Source organism: Mesocricetus auratus, unplaced genomic scaffold, assembly GCF_017639785.1.
Source record: "Mesocricetus auratus isolate SY011 unplaced genomic scaffold, BCM_Maur_2.0 Super-Scaffold_100023, whole genome shotgun sequence".
Taxonomy (NCBI): Eukaryota; Metazoa; Chordata; class Mammalia; order Rodentia; family Cricetidae; genus Mesocricetus; species Mesocricetus auratus.
In genome coordinates, this window is record NW_024429204.1 from 21,611,015 (window position 1) to 21,634,350 (window position 23,336).

The window sequence follows — 23,336 nt, forward strand, 5'->3', positions numbered from 1 at the left end:
TGAAGCTGCAGAGCGGCTTGCCGCTGGAGCTCTTCCCACTCATGACTCTTTCACCCAGGAAAGTGGTACGTGGTCCAAGCCCACGCCACAGGCACAGATCAACCATTTACCAGCAACAGGCTGCAGATGTATTTGAAAACATGCACACCACTTTTACCATTAAATTTGCACACCCATGAAATGGATGTTCATTTTTACATCAAGAACTAACCCTCGGCAGAATCTCTGATGCTGCAGGGCCCAGATCATTTCCATAGATGTTTATGAACCATTTCATAAAGGCTTAGTGCAAAGTGGAGAGCGTCACATGCTGACCAATGACGGCAGAGCAGAAGTGACTTTCCTCTGCCGGAGGGAGGGTGCCGTCGCCGGTCCCTGCTTACCTTGAGGAACGTGGCCCTGAGTTTGGTGACCATGGATGGGTTTACCCTTATGCTCTCTTGCATGATGGATGTAAAGCTGTAAAGACAGACATGTGGTAAGCAGATGGAGTGTGGCCTCCATCGGGGTGAGTGTCAGTGTGCCCGCCTGTTAGGGAAGTCTTATGTCAATAAAGCACTGTCTGGCCAATAGGGAACCAAGATAGGAGGGACTAGGAGTCCAGGAGAACTCTGGGAAGGAGAAACACAGGAGAGTCAACATGTAACCGCCATGGGGTAGGAGCCCGGAACTATTCTCAGGTAAGAGACATACTTAGATTAACAATTATGAGGTAATTACTTAAAGCAGAGCTAGCCAGTAAGAAACAAGCAAGGCCAACAGCTTCATAACTAATATAGCCTCCTGTGTGTTTATTTGGGACTGATGCAGCTCTAGAACCAGGCTGGCGGAACAGCAACTCTCAAAGAAAAAAGCTTCTCTTTACACCCGCCCACGCTACCTGTCAATCAGCTGCCAGGCGAAGGAAAGGTCCCCCACGATCTGCATTGTGATCAGGACTTCCTCCTTGATGTTGATGGTCCTGATCATCTGGTGGAGGAACTTGCGGGTGTCAGCAAGAAACTGGCACACTTGCAGATTTGACTCCAACTGGTGAAACTCCTGAACCTGCGTCACACCAACCCATTTGGTTAAAGGAGCGCTTGGGCGCAACCTTTGCCTTTAATACATCAAAGGAAGCTTACTGCTCGCCACCATTTCTTGACCAAAGTTTTCATTTCATATTAAGCTTCAGAGATCTCTAAGACAAGCTCTAAGTACACAAGTATGGAGGGTTAGAAAACTCTCCCCCTGCTCCTGTCCTGCGCGTGGACAACCTGACAAGTCGGCAGGCTCGCCCTCTGCTTTGGAAGAAATGCATGCATCCTGGAAACCATCTTCTTCCTGAGGATGCCCACACTCCCAAGCCCGTAGTGAGTTACAGCAGAGTCAACATGCCGGGGCAGGACACTCCCATGTCCTCTGTAGTGAGTTAGCATAGCCAACGTGCCCAAGTTCTCGGGGTTCCCTAAAGTCCTCAAATTTGCATATGTCACTCAAGAGGCCCGAGACATATGCCAAAATAAGGGAAAACCCCCGCAAAACGGAGGCTCATAAAGCTGTTTATAGTGCTACTATAGATGAGGAAATCCCCAGACAAAAGACAAGCACTTGTTTGTAGTGAGAAGCTCTGAGCTAACTGCCAGGATCAGATGAAATTGTTATTTATAGTGATCAGAATAATTGCAAAGAAACAGAAAAAAATTGTTAAGAAAGTATGGCAAGAGAAAATAATAACTATGCTAATGGACACAGCACAGCTGATGTTTTAAATAATGGAGTCTGGGGAACTTCTGACAGGGGTATTTCACAAACAGACAACATTTATGAATGGTGAGCTACAGTCACTTCTTTGGGTACAGTTATTTTTGAATATATAAAAAACATAAACATTTCAGAAAATAACATAGACTACTTACAAGGCTAATATCATTATGTAACTACTTTTATTTTTTGTGTATTTACTTCTAGTATTTTTCTCCCAAAGACACACAACATTTTACATATCTAAAAGAAGGCATAGATCTATAATTTTGTTGTTTTCATACCTTACGACAGTCTCTGCAATAGTTCTAGATTATTTTCATAATTCTGCTTCTAAAACCATATTTATTCAAGTTCGGATCCACAACTGTTGCTACAGCTGTAATCAGCCGGTCAGTCAGTTATCAGTCACTTTTAGGACACTGGATACAACACTACAACACTACAAGGGTTGCTTCTGATGAAATCCCTCAGATATATTTTTATGAGCAAAGTGGGTCATAAGGTATAACTTCTGACCTAGGACATAGTTTCATGATTAAAAAACTACTTTTACTGGTGTGTGTGTGTGTGTGTGTGTGTGTGTGTGTGTGTGTGTCTGTGTGTGAGCACATACGTGAGCGCAGGTGCCCACAGAAGCCAGAGATGTCAGAGTCCCTGGGGCTGGAGTTACAGGTGGCTGTGAGCTGCCTGACGCAGGTACTGGGAATGAACCTGCGTCTGTGCCCTCCTACCTGCTGAGCCAACTCTCCAGTCCAAGCACTGTGGCTGAAAAAGACCATCTTACCTACAGCTGGAACTTTCTTTGGGCCGCAAACCAGCTCCCAAATACAGACACAGAGACTGGGTTGTAGGAAGAGACCTTAGGACTGAGCCGCTAGCCACGCCCACTGCACAGCCCTAATGTCTCTTCCTACAATGGGTCTTAGCTTAGGCTTGTCCCACCAGCTCTTCTAACTTAATTTAACCTGTTTCTATTCATCTACACTTTGCCTCTGGGCTTTCTACCTTTCTTTCATTCACATGTCCTACTTTCCTGCTTCCTCTTGTCCATCTGTCTGGCCCCTGTTGCCTCCCTGGCATCTCTTTTTCTTTCTTCTTTCCCTGAGCCTCAACTCCTGTTCCTACTTACTCTCCCTGCTGGAAGCCCCGCCTACACCTCCTCCTTCACTATTGGCCTTTCAGTTTTTTATTAGACCAATCAGGTACCTTAGGCAAGTAAGGTAAAACAGCAACACAACTTTACATAATTAAACAAGCACAACACACCTTTACATAGTTAAACAAATATTCTGCAACATGAACAAATGCAATAATCCTTACACAGTTAAACAAAAGCAACACATCTTTACATAAACAAGCGCAACACAATATTACACAGTTAAACAAATATTCTGCAACACTCACCTCCTCCAAAGCTTGTATGAGTTGCACAGTCTTTCTGCCTGCAGCTGTAGAGTCATCATAATTTAGTGACAGTATTTGTTTAGAGATCTCTCTGAACCAAGCTTGAAGGTTTTCTGTTAATGCAGAAACACGGAAGGCATACTGAAACACAGCAGCTGTGGCTTTAATTCGTCTTTTACAAATAGTTCTCAAAGCACTTTCATCACATGCTGAACGTCACTTCCAACAATTCTCCAGTGCCATCACCAACGATGTGGAGGGCACCCTAACCCTAACCCTAGCTAACAGATTAGATTTTTCACAAGAGCAACTCAAGTCTGCGACACTGACCACCGAAGCATTAAAGGCCCATAGTCAAGCTGCAGACACTAACTGCTAAGGTGCTCACGGGCATGGGAGGGGTCAGGAGGACACTGACTGTTGGACAGGGCATGGAGCGACCGAGGGGTTTTCTGGAGAGGCAAAGGAGGATAGAGATTTGGGTTGTTAGAAATGAAGGCTATCTACCAGGGTGAAGGACAGACATGAGTAGAGGCTTCTGGGCAGGGTGGAGACCAACATGTCAGAACCGTGAGGTATGAGCAGATTGGTGTGTGTGTTTGCCTACATGTGTGTATGTGCCACACGTGTGCAGTGCCTGCAGAGGCCAGAAGAGGGCATCGGATCCTCTGGAGTTACAAGTGCTGGTGAGCTGCCGTGTGGGTGCTGGGAACCAAGACCAGGTCCTCTACAATACCAGCAATGCCCCTAACTGCTTCAGACGACTCTCCAACCTGGGAGGAAATCTGTAAGAGCGTTATCTTAAAAAACACAACAAGTTTTTCTGTCGGTAAGATTTCCTAAAAGAACCAGGGTTGCAATCATTAATGTAAAAATTGAGGTGTGTCCTGTAAAGAACAGCCAGTGCCCCCACTTCTGTCACTGGGAAAACAACTGTGGCCCTCAAAGGGAATGGCGCTCCAGGGAGGTGTGGCCTTGGTGGAGGAGTGTGTCACAGGGGGTTGGGAAGCTTTGAGGTCTCCTATGCTCAAGCTACACCCCGTGAGACAGACCACTTCCTGTTGCCTGAGGGTGAAGATGTGGGAATCCCAGCTCCTTCTCCTTACCGTGTCTGCCTGCACGACACCATGTTGCACCATGGTGATAATGGACGGAACCTTTGAAACTGTGAGCCAGCCCAGTTAAATGTTTTCCTTTATAAGAGTTGCTGTGGCCATGGTGTCTCCTCACAGCAATAGAAACCCTAACTAAGGCAGTTTATCAAGATTAGAAACAATCTTAAGATCTGGGTCAGTAGTTATTAATGACCTCAGGCGACATGTACTTCTAGAAGATCACAAGAGCTCTTTGGCCTTCATTTCCTTCCCCCAATTGCAAATAAACACACTTCAGAGTTTTATCTGATATTGGTGGGGTAGATTACAGCTCTCAACCTTATCAATGGACCAATTATAGGAATCCCCTGGTTCATATTTCAAAGACAAGATACAAACTATGGAGCCTACAGCAGCTTTGGTTGTTGCCCAAGGAGAACAAGCTAGAAGCCGCACAAACTAAACTGCAGGTTGCTATGACACTGCCATAGGGGGCAGAGCTACGATGATGAGACCGGGTCTTGTTAACTTGGTGAGAGTGACGGTTAATCTTGATCATCAGCCTGAATGCATTCAGAACCACCTAGGAGACACACCTCTGGGCATGTCAGTGAGGGCCTTTCCCGAGAGGCGTAGCTGAGGAGGGTGACGTCCCACTGGCTGAGATCTCAAGACTTAATAAAACAGAACGGGAGCTGAGCACCAGCACTTAGCCCTCCCCTCTCTGACCTCAGGCCCTGCCTCCACACAGCTGCCTCAGGCCCTGCCTCCACACAGCAGCCTCAGGCCCTGCCTCCACACAGCAGCCTCAGGCCCTGCCTCCACACAGCAGCCTCAGGCCCTGCCTCCACACAGCTGCCTCAGACCCTGCCTCCACACCTCCTCTGCCATGATGGGCTGTGCCCTCAAACTGGGAGCCAAAATAAACCCTCCCTTCCCTAAGTCTGCTTGCCACGGGTTTTCTAACAGCCATTTCCTGAGGCTTCAATGATATAAACACGTATCTCAAACACCCCCTAACCCCTCCTGAGGAATTACCGTTTTTCTCCACTCGGGTTAGTGGCTTCACCCCTGAGAAGACATCAGCAAGCTCCGTCATCCGCTCGGAGCCCTCCTTCTTGTAATGCTCCCACTTGGACTGTTTCTCTGACAGCATCTGCTTGAACATCTGTTGACAACATGGAACGATTGAGTACTTAAGAGGAGATTCAGATCGGACAGCTTACAGAGAAATCCTCAATGAATCCCAATGTAATTAACAAACACGTGGCCGAGGGCTGGAGGGTGTGGCTCAGTGGGCGACGTGCTGGAGGTACTGGTGAGGAGCAGGGTTCAGATCCCCAGGACTCAGGAGGAGCCAGGCAGGCGCAGAGGCAGGCAGACGGGACCCCAGCTAGCTGGACTGGCTGAAGCTGCTGAGTTCTGGGTTTGTAAGGGACCACTGCGGTGGTCTGGTAGGAAATGGCCCACAGGGAGTGGCACTATCAGGAGGTGTGGCCTTGTTGGAGGAGGTGTGCCACTGTGGAGGCGGGCTTTCAGGTCTCCTATGCTCAAGCTACGTCCAGCGCGGTGGACAATTTACTTTCTGTTGCCTGTGGATCAAGATGTAGAACTCAAGCTGGGTGGTGGTGGCGCATACCTTCAATCCTGGTACTCAGGAGGCAGAGGCAGGCGGATCTCTGTGAGTTCGAGGCCAGCCTGGTCTACAGAGTGAATTCCAGGACAGCCAGAACTGTCACACAGAGAAACCCTGTGGGGGTGGGGGTGGGGAGGGCGGAGATGTGGAACTCTCAGCTCCTTCCCAGCACCAAGTCTGCCTGCATGCTGCCATCATTCTTCCCATGACGATAATGGACTAGTCTTGGGAAACTGTAAGCCAGCCTCAATGAAATGTTTTCCTTTATAAAAACTGCCGTGGTCATGGTGCCTTCACAGGAATAGAAACCCTAGCATAACCATGCTCTACAAATAAATTGCAAGTGACCTAAAGAGGCACCCAACATCAACTCTGGCCTCCATATGTGTGTATCCCCCCACACCCACGCACCTACCCACGAAAACACACATGCACACAGCATACACCTACAGAAACTGGCTGTACATCCCCACACACCAACTCTTAACACTACATTGTAAAATCTAAAGGGAGGGCCAGCCAGGTGTTCCCAGGGTACTTGCACATAAGCACAACCTGGAGGATTTGAAAAGTTTAAGTCCCTGAGCCCCCACGGTTCAATGTGGAAGGTCTTGGGGCTAGGCCTGGCAATCAGCATTTGGTTATGAAATTAAATTTGCTCTATGGCTTGTTCTAGGGAACACATCCCATAATTCCAATTTAGTCACAGAAGGGTTGAGTATTATCTTGCCGGACGACACGGTAATGAACTAAATGACCTACGTGAGTTCCTTCTTGCTGTGTTAGATGGTGATTCTATTTATGAATTCTCTGCATGAAATGTAAGCCTATGCAGGGTTGGCCAGAGGAGAAAATGTAACTTGGGGTTGCTTTTCTCTCCCCTGGAAACAAAACTACAAAAAGCATACTGATAACTACTCGAAGGGCATGCTTGGTCACACAAAAGTACACGTGTTCACTGTCCTCTCGTGAGATAAATGTGCCGGAACACTAATCTTTCTCTGAAGAGAGTCTGCGCTGGTCAGCAGAAGGAAACTGAGGAGAGGAACAGTTTCAGAGCCTCTGTCTGCAGGCTGGAGAATCAAGGGCGAGTCAGTGTGGGACACTGAGCTTACTTATGGAATCTACCCTTCCTTGTGAGTGCCTGGGATACACGGAACAACAAGGAGACTCTGATCGCAGGCAGAGGGCTGAGGTTTCTCAGATGCTGTTCACTGGACTCACAGGTGTCCTATCTGCTAAGAGCACAGGGAGTGGGGTATGGCCACTGCATACGTGTGTTTAAATAAAATGTTACTTATCGTGTGTGCAGAGGTGCTGAAAAATTGGTACTTTTACCTCTTTGAGTATAAACTCAAACTGCGCAGTATCCAGCAGCAACTGGAAAAGGGTCTTGGGGTTGTACCTAGAGTCTGCCAGAATCTGGTCCTTGATTTGACGGAGGCGCTTGTTGTTTGGGTCACAAGCTAGAAAGAGGAGGAAGAATTTCCACTGATTAAGTATATAAAACCCCTATGAAATAAGATGGGGCGGGCTACAGTGAGTGCTTGTGTGGTTTATACACATGTGTCAGGGAAGGCTACAAACCGTGTCAGTGGGGTGAAATCAGAAAAGGAGTCTGCAGGGGAAACCCAGAGTATTAAAAGCAGGTCAGTGGGGCCGGAGAGACGGCTCAGCAGCTCAGGGCAATTCCTCTTCCAGAGGACAAGTATTTCCAATACCATGTCAAACACTCAAAACCCAAACGCCAAGGGATCCACACATAGCACACACACAGACACACGCACACACACACAGAGATACACGCACACACACAAACACATGCAAACACACACAGACACACGCACACACACATACAGAGATACACGCACACACAGACATGCGCGCGCACGCGCACACACACACAGACACACAGCACACACACAGACACACACACACAGACACACGCGCACACACATACACACACACAGACACAGCACACATACACAGCAAACACACAGACACACAGCACACACACAGACACACACACAGACACACGCACACACACAAACACATGCAAGCACACACAGACACAGCACACACACACAGACACATGCAAACACACAAACACACAGCACACACACAGACACACGCACACACACACAGACACAAACACACAGACACACAGTACACACACACAGACACACACACAGACACACAGACACACACACATACACAGACACACAGCACACACACAGACACAGACACACGCACACACACAGACACACAGCACACACACATGCACACATACACAGACACACGCACACACACAGACACACACACAGACACACAGCACACACACACACACAGCAAACACACACAGCAAACACACAGACACACAGCACACACACAGACACAAAAAGTCTTAAAGCTTGTGAATTAGACGACTGAGTTTACACTGTGGGTAAAGTGTGCTTGGACCTACACACTAAGGAGCCAACATGTGAAAACCTGGGAAAGAGCTTATGTGGAAACCACGTAAGAGGCTGGAGACAGAGACATAAAGAGCGAGGAAGCCCAACCGTGGATGGTTCCCAGGAAGCAGGAAGTGAGCAGTGCTGGAGAACGGAAGTGAGCAGTGCTGGACACAGGGCAGGTCCTCAGGAAAAAGAGGTGAAAAGCAGAAGGCTCCCCCCATGTGGTAGAGTGTATAATCCTGGCCCTTGAGCAGATCACCACAGGTTCAAGCCCAGCCTGATCCATACAGCAGTTCCGGGGTGAGGCATGGCTATGCGTAAACCCTTGTCTCAGAAACAAAATAAAAGCAAAACCAAAGGAAAAGAACTAAGAGCTTTGCAGGGTTGCAGAACATACACTCTCAGGGCAGCAGTGTGCAGTCTGAACACACTCGGGGCAGCAGTGTGCAGTCTGAACACACGCTCACGCTCGGGGCAGCAGTGTGAACACACGCTCACACTCGGGGCAGCAGTGTGCAGTCTGAACACACGCTCACGCTCGGGGCACCAGTGTGTAGCCTGAACACACGCTCACGCTCGGGGCACCAGTGTGAACACACGCTCACACTCAGGGCAGCAGTGTGCAGTCTGAACACACTCGGGGCAGCAGTGTGCAGTCTGAACACACGCTCACGCTCGGGGCAGCAGTGTGCAGTCTGAACACACGCTCACGCTCAGGGCAGCAGTGTGCACTCCAGATAAGTCAGTGAACGTTTACGAAGCATCTGCTAAGAATAAGCAAGTGCACCAGCTCTGGAGACGCTCTGTCTCAAGGGTCCTCTGCTTTCCTGAGATTTTATCACTGGTCTAAAGTCACAGCTCACGGATCGTGTGGAGGCATTTCACACACTGTGACGCTCCCGGACGTAATGTCCACATGTATGGACAGAAGGTCTCAGAGAGCCGTGACCCAGAAGAGGTTAAGGCTACCAAATCCCTGCTCTGGGAGGCCCCCAATCAGTAGGCTCACACATTTTCTCTACTGCCGGTTCTGACCACACCGATGGTTCCGAATTCTTCCTTTTTATTAAGCCAGCATCTTCCCAAGAGCTTAGCCGGTCCCTGCCTTCTGGGGGAGCCTTCTTTGACTCCTCTGTTCATCCCGTCAACCATACCATGGCTCATGCCATACCCATTGTGGGTTTCACACAGCCAAGCTCTGACTTGCTACCTGGAACCTTCCTTAGTTTCCTGGAGCTGTTCTAACAGGTTAGCACAAACAGCAGCTAACAAAATTAGGTTTTTACGTTTTAGAATTGCAAAATGTGAGCACACACACACACACACACACACACACAGAGGGAGGAGAGAGAGACAGACAGACAGATCATGTACACATGAACACAAAAGCAGACACTAAATACATTTTCTTAAAATGTCAGCACGGTTGGATTGCTGAAGTTATTAGCGGGTTAAGAAGGTATGTCCAACCTGTGGTGTGAGGGCCACATGCATTTACAGCATCGTATCGCAATCCAAAGGGTAGGTAGCCCTAAATCGGGGGGCATTCCTTTCCTTGCCCCTTTTAGGCTCTGGAGGCTGCCTGTGCTCCCTTGGGTCTTTCTACCTCTAAAGCCAGCATGCGCCCCCCAGCCCCGGGCGGTACCCGAGTCGGCCGTGTGGAGCATCAGCCAGCGGATGGCGACGTTGCAGTCGCGCAGGCAGTTCAGCAGCCTCGGGATGTTGTCCAGAAGCACTTCCTCCCTCAGGTAGCCCTCCTTCAGAAACTGCTGCACCTGCCCGTGCACTTTCTCGCTGACGCTGGCGGATCTGCTTGCCTTTGGGACGAAAGCGGACAGTGGGAATCAGACGGGAGGGTGGGTATGCAGGAACGGAGTCTCTCTCACCTGAACCCCGACGAGCACAAGCCTCTTCTTTATCCACTCTCCCACCCGTCTCCCCTGCCCGCTTCTCATTCCCACACGAGGCAACAACACGTGAATCACAGTTACAACACGAAGGGAAAACGGCCAGTGGGTTTTTTTCTTTTGAGACAGGGTCTCACCGTGTACCTTGGAAATCTCTCTCTAGGCTAGGCTGGCCTTGAACTCAGAGATCCGCCTGCCTCTGCCTCCCAAGTGCTGAGATTAAAGGCGTGCGCCAAGACTGGTTTTATTCGCCCTTTTAAAGGGAATATTGTACTTAGAATTCTGAGACTCAATTCTAGTTTGGGGTGTGACGAAATACTGGTGGCTTTATCCGTTTGCACACTTTCTTTGTCTAATTCAAAACTGGACTGGGTGGTGTCTCTGATCTCTCCAATCATTTATTCATTTATTAATCTATCTGTCTGTCTGTTTGTTGCAACACAGGATCTCACTGTAACTCTGGCTGTCTGGAACTCAGTACACAGGCCAGGCTGGCTTCAAACTCATGGAGAGCTGCCTGCCTCTTTCTCCCAACTGCTGGGATTAATGCCGCTACGCCAGCTTGAGCCCTCCAGCTCTTACGCTGGAAGGAAAGGAAGCACGGGACATGGGCTCAGCTGCCCGTTCGTTCTTCCTATTGTGGCTGGCAAACTCAGGACACAGCAGACATACTCAAAAGTAGACTCGTGCTTAGTTTTCAGTCAGGGTCTTGCTGCCTAGCCCTGACTGGTCTTGACCTCACAACAACGCTGCCTTAGTCTTTGAGTCCTGGGATCACGACACGAAAGGACGAGATTTCCGCAGGTTTATAAAGATTAATAAAAAGTAGACCTGGGCAGACCAAAGTTGTGGTTCTTCTAACAATCTTTTACAATCCTGGGCATTTATGCTACTACAGAAGGGTCTAACACTAAACCTTGTTAATCTAGTCAGGCTGACTTCAAGCTTTGAAGAAAGTTCCTAAAATGTCACAAAGAGAAAACGCAAATTTGGAAAAGATTTGAGTAATGAAAATTAATGCTCTGACACCAGCAAACATCGAGTGACACTTTCCTCACACTCCTGAGGAGACACTGTCCTCACACTCCTGAGGAGACACTGTCCTCACACACCTGAGGAGACACTGTCCTCACACTCCTGAGGAGACTCTGTCCTCACACTCCTGAGGAGACACTGTCCTCACACTCCTGAGACACTGTCCTCACACTCCTGAGGAGACACTGTCCTCACACTCCTGAGGAGACACTGTCCTCACACTCCTGAGGAGACTCTGTCCTCACACTCCTGAGGAGACACTGTCCTCACACTCCTGAGGAGACACTGTCCTCACACTCCTGAGGAGACACTGTCCTCACACTCCTGAGGAGACACTGTCCTCACACTCCTGAGGAGACACTGTCCTCACACTCCTGAGGAGACACTGTCCTCACATTCCTGAGGAGACACTGTCCTCACACTCCTGAGGAGACACTGTCCTCACACTCCTGAGGAGACTCTGTCCTCACACTCCTGAGGAGACACTGTCCTCACACTCCTGAGGAGACACTGTCCTCACACTCCTGAGACACTGTCCTCACACTCCTGAGGAGACTCTGTCCTCACACACCTGAGGAGACACTGTCCTCACACTCCTGAGGAGACACTGTCCTCACACTCCTGAGGAGACTCTGTCCTCACACTCCTGAGGAGACTCTGTCCTCACACTCCTGAGGAGACACTGTCCTCACACTCCTGAGGAGACACTGTCACACTGTCCTCACACTCCTGAGGAGACACTGTCCTCACACTCCTGAGGAGACACTGTCCTCACACTCCTGAGGAGACACTGTCCTCACACTCCTGAGGAGACTCTGTCCTCACACACCTGAGGAGACTCTGTCCTCACACTCCTGAGGAGACACTGTCCTCACACTCCTGAGGAGACACTGTCCTCACACTCCTGAGGAGACACTGTCCTCACACTCCTGGGGAGACTCTGTCCTCACACACCTGAGGAGACTCTGTCCTCACACTCCTGAGGAGACACTGTCCTCACACTCCTGAGGAGACACTGTCCTCACACTCCTGAGGAGACACTGTCCTCACACACCTGAGGAGACACTGTCCTCACACTCCTGAGGAGACTCTGTCCTCACACACCTGAGGAGACACTGTCCTCACATTCCTGAGGAGACACTGTCCTCACACTCCTGAGGAGACTCTGTCCTCACACTCCTGAGGAGACACTGTCCTCACACACCTGAGGAGACACTGTCCTCACACACCTGAGGAGACACTGTCCTCACACTCCTGAGGAGACACTGTCCTCACACTCCTGAGGAGACTCTGTCCTCACACTCCTGAGGAGACTCTGTCCTCACACACCTGAGGAGACACTGTCCTCACACTCCTGAGGAGACACTGTCCTCACACTCCTGAGGAGACTCTGTCCTCACACTCCTGAGGAGACACTGTCCTCACACACCTGAGGAGACACTGTCCTCACACTCCTGAGGAGACACTGTCCTCACACTCCTGAGGAGACTCTGTCCTCACACACCTGAGGAGACTCTGTCCTCACACTCCTGAGGAGACACTGTCCTCACACTCCTGAGGAGACACTGTCCTCACACTCCTGAGGAGACACTGTCCTCACACTCCTGAGGAGACACTGTCCTCACACTCCTGAGGAGACACTGTCCTCACACTCCTGAGGAGACACTGTCCTCACACTCCTGAGGAGACACTGTCCTCACATTCCTGAGGAGACACTGTCCTCACACTCCTGAGGAGACACTGTCCTCACACTCCTGAGGAGACTCTGTCCTCACACTCCTGAGGAGACACTGTCCTCACACTCCTGAGGAGACACTGTCCTCACACTCCTGAGACACTGTCCTCACACTCCTGAGGAGACTCTGTCCTCACACACCTGAGGAGACACTGTCCTCACACTCCTGAGGAGACACTGTCCTCACACTCCTGAGGAGACTCTGTCCTCACACTCCTGAGGAGACTCTGTCCTCACACTCCTGAGGAGACACTGTCCTCACACTCCTGAGGAGACACTGTCACACTGTCCTCACACTCCTGAGGAGACACTGTCCTCACACTCCTGAGGAGACACTGTCCTCACACTCCTGAGGAGACACTGTCCTCACACTCCTGAGGAGACTCTGTCCTCACACACCTGAGGAGACTCTGTCCTCACACTCCTGAGGAGACACTGTCCTCACACTCCTGAGGAGACACTGTCCTCACACTCCTGAGGAGACACTGTCCTCACACTCCTGGGGAGACTCTGTCCTCACACACCTGAGGAGACTCTGTCCTCACACTCCTGAGGAGACACTGTCCTCACACTCCTGAGGAGACACTGTCCTCACACTCCTGAGGAGACACTGTCCTCACACACCTGAGGAGACACTGTCCTCACACTCCTGAGGAGACTCTGTCCTCACACACCTGAGGAGACACTGTCCTCACATTCCTGAGGAGACACTGTCCTCACACTCCTGAGGAGACTCTGTCCTCACACTCCTGAGGAGACACTGTCCTCACACACCTGAGGAGACACTGTCCTCACACACCTGAGGAGACACTGTCCTCACACTCCTGAGGAGACACTGTCCTCACACTCCTGAGGAGACTCTGTCCTCACACTCCTGAGGAGACTCTGTCCTCACACACCTGAGGAGACACTGTCCTCACACTCCTGAGGAGACACTGTCCTCACACTCCTGAGGAGACTCTGTCCTCACACTCCTGAGGAGACACTGTCCTCACACACCTGAGGAGACACTGTCCTCACACTCCTGAGGAGACACTGTCCTCACACTCCTGAGGAGACTCTGTCCTCACACACCTGAGGAGACTCTGTCCTCACACTCCTGAGGAGACACTGTCCTCACACTCCTGAGGAGACACTGTCCTCACACTCCTGAGGAGACACTGTCCTCACACTCCTGGGGAGACTCTGTCCTCACACACCTGAGGAGACTCTGTCCTCACACTCCTGAGGAGACACTGTCCTCACACTCCTGAGGAGACACTGTCCTCACACTCCTGAGGAGACACTGTCCTCACACACCTGAGGAGACACTGTCCTCACACTCCTGAGGAGACTCTGTCCTCACACACCTGAGGAGACACTGTCCTCACATTCCTGAGGAGACACTGTCCTCACACTCCTGAGGAGACTCTGTCCTCACACTCCTGAGGAGACACTGTCCTCACACACCTGAGGAGACACTGTCCTCACACACCTGAGGAGACACTGTCCTCACACTCCTGAGGAGACACTGTCCTCACACTCCTGAGGAGACTCTGTCCTCACACTCCTGAGGAGACTCTGTCCTCACACACCTGAGGAGACACTGTCCTCACATTCCTGAGGAGACACTGTCCTCACACTCCTGAGGAGACTCTGTCCTCACACTCCTGAGGAGACACTGTCCTCACACACCTGAGGAGACACTGTCCTCACACTCCTGAGGAGACACTGTCCTCACACTCCTGAGGAGACTCTGTCCTCACACACCTGAGGAGACACTGTCCTCACACACCTGAGGAGACTCTGTCCTCACACTCCTGAGGAGACACTGTCCTCACACTCCTGAGGAGACACTGTCCTCACACTCCTGAGGAGACTCTGTCCTCACACTCCTGAGGAGACTCTGTCCTCACACACCTGAGGAGACACTGTCCTCACACTCCTGAGGAGACACTGTCCTCACACTCCTGAGGAGACACTGTCCTCACACACCTGAGGAGACTCTGTCCTGATATATCTCAAGGAGACAGGTCAACACTGAAGTGGTTCTCTGTGCATTATTTAAGGAACACAATTGAATAAAACATGGTAGAGGCTTGGGAGCCAATATTGTTCTGTCTACAGTGGAAGCTCTATGACCCTGACAGTCAAGCAGGAGAACACAGCCACTAAGAAGTATTAAGTACACGCTTGAATAAAGATCTTATTTATATCTCTCTATCTCCTCAGCTATTTCCTTCTGCCCGGTGTTCTTACCAAAGATGAACACAGCCACATAACTCAGACGTGAGTACAGACTCTTGTGCTTACAGAGACCAACCAGCACACTGGAAACTGACCTCACTCGCAGCACTACAGCACCCCTCCCTTGTCATCTCAGCCCTCACCCTACTGCTGAAGACTTCAAGCCAGCTCCGCTCTTCACGTAAGTCAACCGTGGCCCTGCCACACCAACTCTTCTTAGGGACTGAACCCTTCTTAGGGCCCCCGTCTCTACTTCCCGTCACCCGAGTTTAAAGCCTGTAATTAATTCTGATGTTCACACGGGAGCTTCTGGTCATGCAGTAAGACGGACAGGAGTGCATTTCCCCACCTCCACGAAGGGTAGAGCCAGCTTGAGGTCCAGGGTGCGCCCTGGTCAGCCGGAACCTACCTGCTCTCTGACGTTTGACTGGTCCAGGGTGTTGTTTAGGGCAGTTTTTGCAGCTTTGTAGGGCTCCCAGGCATCAGCTAGATTAACAGTGATGCCCATATAGATGCTGATTACCTGTAAGAGAGCACAGTCACTCAGCGCTGGCCGCACCGTCAAGGAAGCGGCGGGAAGTGCAAAGTTGTGCACGGAAGCGCAAGGTTCTACGGCAGCGTGACGCCAGCTCAGTTTTCACAATTTCTTTCATGCTCCTACAAGTCACTGATGGCGGTGGTGAGACAGCTCAGGGAGGAAAGGCATTTGCCGTACGGGCCTGGTGATTTAAATCTGATCCCTTGGCTCTGGCATGCGTGTGAGCCCCATCTACACACGCACACACACACGCACGCACACACACACGCATGCACGCACGCACGCACACACACACACACGCATGCACGCACGCGCGCACACACTTTTAACTCTTGAGAGCTCTCAGACCAATCTATTGATGTCAACAGTGAGCGACTTTTCATTTCTGTCTTACGTGTGTAGGCGCTTTCCTATGCGCATGTCTGTGTATGGCTTGTGTGCCTGGTGCCCACTGAGGCTGTAAAAGGGCTTCAGATCTGGAGCTGCAGCTATGGACGGCTGTGAGCTGTCACCTGGGTGCTGGGAATCAGACCCAGGTCCTCTGGGAGCACAGCTGGCTCTTCATCTCCTAATCATCGCTCCGCCTGACTCATCACTTTCAGGCCTGCTGTTTGGAAAGTGAATTTCATGTCACACTTTCCTTTAATGCAGTTTGATCCGTTTTCCCAAAGTTTGTCACGTAGCACTTTCATATCGCATAACTCTGGTTTTTTTGTTTTGTTTTTAATTTGTAGTATGGTTCCCTCTTTTACACAATCTGTGTGTGTGTGTGTGTGTGTTTGTTTTTGGTTTGTCGAGACAGTTTTTGGTTTCTTTGTGGCTTTGGAGACTGTCTTGGAACTCACTCTGTAGACCAGGCTGGTCCCAAATTCACAGAGATCTGCCTGCCTCTGCCTCCCGAGTGCTGGGATTAAAGGTGTGCGCCACCAATGCCCAGTTCGGGTATGCACACGTAAACACATCTTTTTAACGCTTAATCATAACTGAATTTCACTATAGTGAGAAAATACAGTTTATAAACCATCACATATAGTTTATAAGCATATCTGTTGAATTCTTTTATGATCTACCACATATTCAACTTTCATATATATATTCCTCAAACACACACGTAACATTTATGAAATAGCTTATGTTTGGAAGAGATATATAAAAAATTTTTCCATCATGATTTAGTTTTGTCACTTTTCCCATGTGAATCCAAGAGTTTTGTGTATTTTGAGGGTGTTATGGAGTGCCTATGACTTCACAACTGTCAATCATCTCTGTGGATTCCGTCAATCACCTCCGTGGATTCCGTCAATCACCTCCGTGGATTCCGTCAATCACCTCCGTGGATTCCGTCAATCACCTCCGTGGATTCCGTCAATCACCTCCGTGGATTCCGTCAATCACCTCCGTGGATTCCGTCAATCACCTCCGTGGATTCCGTCAATCACCTCCGTGGATTCCGTCAATCACCTCCGTGGATTCCGTCAATCACCTCCGTGGATTCCGTCAATCATCTCCGTGGATTCCGTCAATCACCTCCGTGGATTCCGCCAATCATCTCCGTGGATTCCGTCAATCATCTCCGTGGATTCCGTCAATCATCTCCGTGGATTCCGTCAATCATCTCCGTGGATTCCGTCAATCATCTCCGTGGATTCTGTCAATCATCTCTGTGGATTCTGTCAATCATCTCTGTGGATTCCGTCAATCATCTCTGTGGATTCTGTCAATCATCTCTGTGGATTATCCACTTTAAGCATTTTATATGGTATCTCCTTATCTCTATCAATGGTTTCCTTTAACATTCTCCACTGTCTGATAATTCTTAGAAGTTGTTTTTACTGGCTTACATTCGCCTGGCATATCTTTTTAAAAACCTCGTGGGTCATGTGTGTGGGAGGTGCACTTTTAGGCGGTATACTCCAGGATGCTGTGATTACAGCACTACGGTCGAAACGATTCAGTTTAGCAACACAGGGCAAAACTACCGGAGTTTTCCTTTTGGTTGCTCAAGCCCGAGCCCCTGACTTCAAGTCACAGGTTGGCGGTAGCCGTCATCTCCTAGCTGCTGCCTATTCTCAGACTGCCAGAGAACTAAAGCGGCTTTTGACAGCCAGCCAGTGCGACTCAGCAGCGAGACAGGGGACAGACCTGGTAGCTGAGAACCTGACCTGGTTCAGGGCATCACCATAAGAACTTTCTCTGCAAACATTTCATCTGTAGCAGGTGTGCGGACCGTTTTTACGCGAAACAAAGTGTACACGGTACAAGCGCACCCCTGCAGTCAGTAGGCGGCTGAGAAGGACCCGCTCCCGACCCCTGCCTCTGTGTCCTCAGCTCGGGTCACTGCTGTGCACTACACACTTGGCCCCGGACGCCGGTTCTGCGAAGGTCTACAAAAGGGAGGGGATACTTGCCCAGTTATCTGGAAAGTACTTATCCACGATCTCTCTCATCTTTGCTTGGTGGGTGTGCAGAATGGAAGGCTCAAAATAGAGAATTACGTAGAGCATGGCGGCTTGATTGGCCAGGGCAGTGCTGCGATGCTCTGGCAGAGGGTAGGCGGAGACCTGCAACACAACATCCCAGAGGGCATTGCTGCAACATCCCAGAGGGCATTGCTGCAACAGCCCACAACATCCCAGAGGGCATTGCTGCAACAGCCCACAACATCCCAGAGGGCATTGCTGCAACAGCCCGCAACATCCCAGAGGGCATTGCTGCAACATCCCAGAGGGCACTGCTGCAACACAACAGCCCAGAGGGCATTGCTGCAACATCCCACAACAGCCCAGAGGGCACTGCTGCAACACAACATCCCAGAGGGCATTGCTGCAACATCCCAGAGGGCACAGTCCATGCTTGAAGGGAACAGCTGGTGTCTGAAGTCCCACCAGCTTCCCGGACAGTGGCCCCCGGAAGCAGTCGTGGAACTTTCTTTCCTCTTATCTCGAATGCCACAACATTCTCTTCTTTCTGTTCCCTGACTACTGCAATTCTGTTTCCGCTTTACAAAACAAGAGTCTTAACCCTGCACCCCCAACTTGTCGCCATTTTTTTCTTTTATACCACACACAGACTGTCTTGGAAGTGATGGACTGCAACAAGGTAAAATTGTGATTTTATTACTTTCTATTTGTTCATCAGTCACTGAAATTCAATTTCCACCATCATCCTAACCCAGCTCAACAACTGCTTTCTAGAACTCATGCAAGAATGGACACTTGGCTATGATTTTTTTTTCGAGACAGGGTTTCTCTGTATTGCTTTGGAGCCTGTCCTGGAACTCTCTCTGTAGACCAGGCTGGGCTCGAACTCATAGAGATCTGCCTGCCTCTGCCTCCCGAGTGCTGGGAGGGGAGAAATATCACAAGGATAGACGCAGCAAGCTCACGCGGATCCTGCAGGCAGGAAAGGGGTCTGGAAGGGCTTGGGGAGCCAAGGAAGGCCTGAGCGAATGTGTACTGTTGAGATGGACACAGCAGGCCACGGACCCAACGCCTCAGACCTATGGAAACGGCAGACCTCTGGCTGGAGGGCAGATGCTGGCAGCAGTCCTCTCTCAGATGATGCAACATTAGGCTGCTCACTACACAGATCTCCTATCCGACCATCTAGCCCAGTGGTTCTCAACCATCCTGATACCGTGACCCTTTAACACCGTTCCTCATGCTGTGTGACCCCCCAAACATAGCATTATTTGTGTTGTTACTTCACCACTGTAATTTTGCTACGGTTATGAACTGTAATGTGAATATCTGTGTTTTCCAGTGGTCTTGAGTGACCCCTGCGAAAGGCTCACCGCCCACAGATTGCGAACCACTGTCTCATATACTAAAGTGCTGACGTTCCGAGCTGTTGTGTGGCAGTTGGTGCGGCTCCATCAGAGTGTGCACGCCCACCCCACCCTAGATGCTCTGTACAGGTCTGTGTGTACGCAAAGGGCCTGGGGCTGTAAACAGAGCACCCCACTTCTTCCCCGGATGTGTCTGCCCAACTCTTTCCTTACAGATCCTTCTTCACCCAGCTGGATGAGGCTGTCCTTTAAAAACTTTGTAGAAATTGTGTTTCAAGCCTCTTCTCCAATACCAAGAAACAAGAGAATCTGACCTGTCAGTCAGAGCCAGGGATGGGATGGGGGAGATGCAGGACAGAGTGAGGTGACACAGAGAACAAACTCAGCTTGACCCTCTGTTAGTGAAGGCCACAAGGGAAGGAGAAAAGTGTAACACACCACTGTCGGAAGTGGCTCGTGGGCTCAGGAAGGAGGAGGAGGGTGTGGGGAAACAGCACGGGCTCTGACTTCATGCCCATCTGAGTTAAACCGTGGCTCTGCTGCCCAGCTCTGTGACCTGAGGAAGATGCTGAAGGCATCCAGGGCTCACCTCCCTCCACGGCAATGAGGGGGTGATGTCCACCCTGCAGGGTTGCCATGCGCAACTGAGAAAATGGAATGTGAACCACCCTCCTGTGAGGCTGATTCAGACTTGGTTCTCAGCAAATGGCGACAGATATTATAAAGTCCTGGCATTGCACACAGTTCTGATTTTGAATGTGTGTTTTTTTTTTTTTTTTTTGGTTTTACGACACAGGGTTTCTCTGTATTGTTTTGGAGGTTGTCGGTCCAGCCTGGCCTCGAACTCACAGAGATCCGCCTGTCTCTGCCTTCCAAGTGCTGGGGTTAAAGGCGTGCACCACCACCGCCCGGCTGATTTTGAATGTTTTAAGAAATACAACACAAGAATCAAAAAGTCTTATTTACAGTTAATTAACATACTCATGTGAAAAAGGAATGGGCCACCAAAGAGAGCTGTGTGACAATGACAGTCTACCTTATAGTACTACAGAGATGCATGAAACCGTGTGTCTCCCCTAGAACAGTGCAGTCGAATGGTAACTCCCTGCAGTAAGGGGGAGGAGCTCCACAATCCGGAGAGAAGCCAGAGCATAGCAATGCTCTGTGTCTTTCTGAGTGGTGTGCACAGCGGTGAGGAGTGAGTTAACTTTCAGCCGTGGCAGGGTCTTTCCGGGCTCCCTCTAGACCCCCTCCTGCTCCACTGTCGGTGGCTGCCACCCTGACACCATTGCAGCACGCTCCAGTGGCACACGGTGTCCCCCAAGCTAACACGCACACCTCTGGCGGTGTCTTCCTTCCTAAGCTCCAAGTCCACTCTGGGTGGGGCCACAGCCCGCTTCCGTTGGTGATGAACCCCCAGCACCCAGCCCACGAGTGAACACAACAACTTAACCACTGTTTCTCGAGCGGATGATAAAAGAATGCCTCTTCTTTCTCACTGCTCATGTCCACCTCTCCCTGAACCCTCTGATTGTCCCAAACTCACAGCTTCCAGTCCTTGACCCTGCAGCGCTGTTTAAAGGCTTTACAAATAGTTTCTAGCTGCTGCCCGGACTCACTGGAGGGAAGGAAGAAGAAAAGGAAATTCCCCCTTTTAAACTAAGGCCCCCAACTCCTACCTGGTTGTAAATGTCGTCCGATCTCAGGCGTCCGATGACCATGCTAATGAAGGTTTCATTGATAGGCACTCTCCGGAAATAGCTCTCAGGATAGTTGGGTGGCCTTTTGGCTCCTGGCTGGCTGGAATACCCCGTACTTCGTAGCAGCTTACAAATATCATCCATATTCGAGTCAGCAGAGGATCGAGCAGCACTGAGTCAAGTTCACAACGGGAAACAAAAGAACCAAAGAAATCATGTCAGAAATACGTGAGTCTAAAAGCAAAGGACTCCATCCCGGAACAACAGCGGGCCCATTAGAGTCCTAATTCAAAAGCGTCCATCTGAAAAGCCTATTAGAAGGGTAGGTATTGGTTTTCTGTAAAGGTCTCCAGCCCACTTTCCAAATTCTAGGAGCTAGATTTGTCTCGATCATGCTCTCCAAATAAAAAAGCAAGCAATACAGTATGTGGAATATACTACAGAATACCACAGCAGGGTTTGCATTGTCTCAAGATCAATAGATGTTAATAATGAAGGTAAAAATTATCTTACAGAGACGAGATAAATGAAGATGACAGACAGCCACATCTGTTCTGGGTAGGTCTTGACTTCAAATGATTTCAGGTTCAGGTTTGACTACCACATGAGTTATGCAGAGCACATGTGCATGTGTGCGTGTGTAAGCACGCACACATACATGCTTGCTCGTGTATGCGTGTGCGCATGCACGTGTATGCCTGGATTTCTTGAGATAAGGTCTCACTATGTAGCCTAAGCTAGCCTCAAACACTAGCAATCCCCTTGTCTCTGTCTCCCAAGTGCTGGGATCACAGGTGTGCAGTTCCTTGGATCTTAGAGTTATGGACAAAGAATATGAAAGCCAGCTAATATTTTACAAAGTTAAAAATTATTCTAATATGGCTTTCTACTACTTAGTTTCTATTGGCAAGCCATATAACAATATCTGGGATTTTTCATGTTGGAATACTGGCCCTGTAAGGCATGAATCCATCTTAAATACCTTATAGCTGACGTCACAGTCTCCCTCAACACTACTGCCTCGCAACTGACAATGGCGCTTATGTGCCAGGGATGTGTTCCCCAAGGGACAAAACTGAGTTCTCGCGGTTAAGGTCCATACGCAAACACTTTTCTTTGGCCTCACGTTATTTAGTTTTTATTTCTCTGGGCTAGTTCAAGTATCACCTTCACACGTGATCTTCTCCAAAAGGCCCCGAGGTGACTTGGGATTTCATTTCTCAGACATGGATGTAAGACACTGAATGGACAAATGGATGTGAATGAATGATCTGCAACAGGGGACCGTCCCTTCAGGAATGATCAGGTTGAAAAGATTAGGCTAGACAAGCAGCTGGGGCTAGCTCACAGCGGAGGCAGAGCGCTCCGGAGGATGCAACGTCCTGAGAAAGTCCCTCTGAGGAGGACCTGCCTCTCTTGGCTGTTCTGGTGAATTCTACACATCATATCTTTATCCGAAATTCACAATGGCCCCTGCTTATCCACCATTTCTTCCGTGAGATGGTTTCTGAAATTTAACCTGCATTCAGGTTTTCGTGTTTCTTTTTCAAGATACAGTTTCTCTGTGTAGTCCTGGAGACCAGGCTGTCCTCAAACTCAGAGATATTATACTTTGCACTTAACACCGATTGGGCTATTTTTTTATTTTTATTTTTTAGAACTTACTGTATTATTTATTTGTGTGTTTGCACATGCATCCACATGCATGCAGATGCTTGTAGAGGCCAACAGAGGGCACTGCCCCCTGCAGCTAGAGTGACAGGTGGTTGTGAGCTGCCTGACATGGGTGCTGGGGAACAAACTCAACCAGGTCTTCTAGAAGTGTGCACTTGGGAGGCAGAGGCAGGCGGATCTCTGTGAGTTTGAGGCCAGCCTGGTCTCCAGAGTGAGTTCCAGGACAGCCAGGACTGTTATACAGAGAAACCCTATCTCAAACAAACATTTGCAAAACAACCTCTTAATAGCTAAGCTACTTCTCCAGCGCCATGTATCCATTTTTTGGACACTTTTTTTTTTCTAAAGAGTGAAAACCTCTATGGGAGGTGCTGAGATTAAAAAGCTGGCCAGGTGGC

The 23,336-nt window shown here is 49.7% G+C and overlaps 1 protein-coding gene across 2 annotated transcripts in view; it reads right to left on the reverse strand.

Annotated features, from left to right (window-relative positions):
- Washc5 (WASH complex subunit 5) overlaps positions 1-23,336 on the reverse strand; it is a 51,158-nt gene that overhangs the window by 21,592 nt on the left and 6,230 nt on the right. For both annotated transcript variants that reach the window (XM_040730303.1, XM_040730302.1), the window contains exons 6-14: positions 21,244-21,436; positions 18,186-18,338; positions 15,649-15,762; positions 9,982-10,153; positions 7,219-7,346; positions 5,283-5,412; positions 3,151-3,263; positions 881-1,047; positions 384-459 (exon numbers count right to left, since the gene is read on the reverse strand). In XM_040730303.1, the coding sequence (XP_040586237.1) occupies positions 384-459; positions 881-1,047; positions 3,151-3,263; positions 5,283-5,412; positions 7,219-7,346; positions 9,982-10,153; positions 15,649-15,762; positions 18,186-18,338; positions 21,244-21,436 (1,246 nt within the window). The remainder of the gene's footprint in view (positions 1-383; positions 460-880; positions 1,048-3,150; positions 3,264-5,282; positions 5,413-7,218; positions 7,347-9,981; positions 10,154-15,648; positions 15,763-18,185; positions 18,339-21,243; positions 21,437-23,336) is intronic.